General features: G+C 38.6%; 1 protein-coding gene across 1 annotated transcript; it reads right to left on the bottom strand.

Annotated features, from left to right (window-relative positions):
• Positions 1–3,135: 3,135 nt before the first annotated feature.
• LOC136392949 (olfactory receptor 13F1-like) lies at positions 3,136–4,095 on the bottom strand. The gene has a single exon (XM_066365639.1). It carries the CDS (start codon positions 4,093–4,095, stop codon positions 3,136–3,138), a length of 960 nt encoding a protein of 319 aa, XP_066221736.1.
• Between the last annotated feature and the right edge of the window lie 214 nt (positions 4,096–4,309).

The following is a 4,309-nucleotide window of genomic DNA, read 5'->3' as shown; positions in this document are numbered from 1 at the left end:
AGGAGCCAAAGACTTAGCTATTATGACATTATTTTCCAATTGGAGAACCTCTAGTCTTGTACCCTTGCAAAGACCCCTTCTGGTGTTAAGATTTCTTAACAGCATAATAATTGCTTCAATCTTTAACCTCAATTTGTGAGGTGGCATGCCAGAAGGCGGGACTATTTGAATGCTGTGGCAACTTCACCCCATTGGCTAGTACAGTTACGCAAGCAACCAATAAGCTATCGGCGACAAACAGACTCTTAAGCCGCATATAATAAAGATTAGGTAGAATAATATGCTTTGTAATTTTAATTGAGAATTCAGTTTATCAGAGATCTTATTTTATTGTGCTAATGAGGATTCAGTGGAAAGGATGAACAGGATTTTTTAAATTAATATTCATTCACATTTGAACATTGCTCTTTACTTTGTTCACAAACCTTTTATTTGCCATCATATGTCCCTATCTCTTCTTCATTTCAGAGGTAGTCTATGTGTTAACGTTAAAAGCTATTGATTCTTTTATATGGAATATACCATTAACCTTGACATTATATATATTTTTTTAATTTTTTTAATTTATTTATTTATTTATTTTTGTTTGTTTGTTTGTTTTTCATTTTTCTGAAGCTGGAAACAGGGAGAGATAGTCAGACAGACTCCCGCATGCGCCCGACCGGGATCCACCCGGCACGCCCACCAGGGGCGACGCTCTGCCCACCAGGGGGCGGTGCTCTGCCCATCCTGGGTGTCGCCATGTTGCGACCAGAGCCACTTCTAGCGCCTGAGGCAGAGGCCACAGAGCCATGCCCAGCGCCCGGGCCATCTTTGCTCCAATGGAGCCTTGGCAGCGGGAGGGGAAGAGAGAGACAGAGAGGAAAGCACGGTGGAGGGGTGGAGAAGCAAATGGGCGCTTCTCCTGTGTGCCCTGGCCGGGAATCGAACCCGGGTCCTCCGCACGCTAGGCCGACGCTCTACCGCTGAGCCAACTGGCCAGGGCCCTTGACATTATATTTTAAATGTCATATAAGTAATGCTAACCCCATCCTGCTATTTAGTGTAGTAAAATAAATAACTATAAAATATAAAAAATATTAGCCATAGGCAATAAAAGAATGAGAGATCCGTGGTGATCTAGTGTTTATGCTACTGAAGTTGATTCACATCGGGCAGAGCAAACCACAAGACTATTGCCTATAGATTATATTAAAAGCCTTCAGAGGTCTTCACAAAATGAAGGCATCATCATAAGATTATGGATATTTGGTGAAGTCAGTTTTAGAAAAGTACCCACTCAGAGATTGTAAATTCAATGACAGATAACAAAAAAACAAACAAACAAACGTAAAAGGGATTCGAGCTTTACTTGGGAAGCTCCATATAGAAACAGAGGTTTGCAAGGCTTGGAGACTTTCTACCTACTCATCCATAGATCATACTCACCCTACCCTTATGCAGGCACTGAAGGTGAAATCTCTGAGAGTAGAGTAAGTGAATATGACTACAGTAGTTGGAATTAAAACACAGTAAGTTGTATCACTGTTAGCTGTTGCTTACATTTACTGCTACTCTCCTTTCTATTACCTCCACTCTTTCACCCTTCTACTACTCTTCCACTGACCATAGGTCACTGCCTTCAAGGATTATCACTGGATAATGATTGGTTAGCCCACTGACCCAAATCTGTCTCCCTGTCTTGAAGTTATCACCCTGTAGACAGACTAGATAAATCTCTGGTATGGTTTTTCTCACATGCCCTAAAATTAATCCCAGTATACCTTCTGCCCCTTTCTTCCACACCAATGGGCAACCCTCAGCCTGGGTCTGAACCATCACAACAATTACGTTGACTCTAAAAATCATATAAGTTTTGCACATTAGCCTCACATTTAATCATCTGGTCCAAAGAGGATCTACAAATATTATAAAAGCTTCTGAATTTACATTTTTAATTCCTTGTATATTGTGGTTTTTATAATAAATATATTCATGTATTTTAATAGTTTACACCAATTTAGTGTGTTTGGGGTGTTGTAAATTTTATAATATAGATACCACGTCTTTTCTTTCTGAGTGCTAATGGGTTCATTAATACCTGTGGATTTAAGGAACCAGGTGTCAGAAAAAAGCACACACTCACACATACACACACATACACACACACACACACACACACACACACACACACATGAAAGAGTATTAGCCGTTTCACTGATATACCCTGTAGTTTCTTTGAATTTAAAAATAATTTCAACACCCTAAAACCACCAACATACCACTACACTATGTGATATTTTTTTCTGACTGGCATTCTACTATCTTACTTTTCTATTAAGGATATATTTGTGCAGACCTTTTACATTTGTGCATAGATGTTCACATCACACACATCTGTCTGCATGCACAAACATAGATCTACACATATAAAACACACACACATTTATAGAATATAAAATTATTTCCATTAAATTTAGCTATGCTGAAAAAGAGACTATATCGGTTTGCTAACTGCCATAACAAAATACCAGAGATTGCATGGTTTAAACAACAGGAATTTATTCACTCACAGTTTTGGAGGCTAGAAGTTCAAGATTAAGGTGCTGGCAGGTTTGATTTCTTCTGAGGCCTCTCTTTGTGTGTCTAATTTTCTTACTCTTATAATGACACAACTCGAATTATATGAGGGCCCAGACTAACAGTCTCATTTTAATGTAACAACCTATTTAAAGACCATATCTCTAAATACAGACATTTTGTGGTAATGAGAGCGTAGAGCTTAAACATAAGTTTTGGAGAGTAACAATTCAACTTAAAATAAAGGTTAACCACAAATTAGCTTTTAAAAACTGACTAGAGTTATATTTATATATTACATGTATACAATTCTGAATATTCAATATACTAACCTTTAATGTTTATTTTAAAGTTATACTCTATAACCCAGAATAAAAATTGAAATTTTTCACCATGAGACTTATGTGTATAAGATTTCTGATGTTTATTTAAAATATATCTGTATTATGTTAGAGTTTCAGTGGCTTGTCAAGGAAGAGACTAAGGAAATCACATATTTAAAATAAATGTCTTCCCCCATTATCCCAATGTTCTGGTGTATATTGGCCACTAAACATCCTGTCATGTTTATCATTATTATCTACTACGAGGGATTAAAAGAGCACAAAGAGGATTCCTAATCAGCAATTTTTTCACAGCCATTTTCACCTCTTTGTTTCGTAGACTATAAATGATAGGATTCAACATGGGGGTTAATCCAGCATATACCAAAGCCATAAATTTATCTATTTCTTGTGAGTGTACAGCCGAGGGCTTCAGATACATGGAGAGAGCTGTCCCATAGAACAAAACCACCACAGTAAGGTGGGCTGCACATGTTGAAAAGGCTTTGCTTGAACCATCTGCTGAGGTGATTCTTAGGATGTTGGAGAGGATAAACACGTAAGAGATACAAATGAGAGCCATCGGCATAGGGAGAAGGAGGACGCTGATCACCAGCATGATTAACTGCACTTTGGAAGTGTCAACACAAACCAGTTTCAAGACAGCCAGAATTTCACAAGTGAAGTGATCAATGATGTTATTTCCACAGAGAGACTGCTGAAGCACAGACACTGTTTCCACCAGCGAGGTGAGGCAACCTGTCACCCAGGAGCCAGCTGCCATCTGCACACAGATTCTCTTGTTCATGATGATGGGGTATCGCAAGGGGTTGCAGATGGCCACGTATCGGTCATATGCCATCACAGACAGGAGCACACACTCAGTGGAGCCCATGGCAAGAGAGAAGTACATTTGAGTGGCACATCCTGAGAATGAGACGGTGTTTTTCCCTGAAACAAAGTTTGCCAGCATTGGAGTGAGAGCCGAGGAAGTATACCAGATGTCCAGAAAGGAGAGGTTGCTGAGGAAGAAATACATGGGTGTGTGCAGGTGGGAATCCAGGATGGTGATGGAGATCAGAATAATATTACCCAACAAGGTGACCAGGTACATCAGCAAGCATACCACAAATATGGTGACTTCAACTTTAGGGTAGTAAGTAAATCCCAGAAAAATAAAATCTGATATGACTGTCGAGTTTGTCTTGACCATTTTATTCCTTTTTGTTCATCTGTTGTAGTGAATAAGAGTATACAGCGTATATACTTAAAATTTGAAACTGTATCAACTTTTAAGGTGTTTTGGTTAGGGGTACTTTAAAAGAAGCATTATCCTGGCAATACCTATTTATTTAATTATTCATTCATTCAACATTTATTGAACACATTATATCACTAAAGATCTAAAGCTACTCCCAGGCAACTCA

Source organism: Saccopteryx leptura, chromosome 2 (assembly GCF_036850995.1).
Source record: "Saccopteryx leptura isolate mSacLep1 chromosome 2, mSacLep1_pri_phased_curated, whole genome shotgun sequence".
Classification (NCBI taxonomy): domain Eukaryota; kingdom Metazoa; phylum Chordata; class Mammalia; order Chiroptera; family Emballonuridae; genus Saccopteryx; species Saccopteryx leptura.
This window is presented reverse-complemented; position numbering and strand designations above follow the sequence as displayed.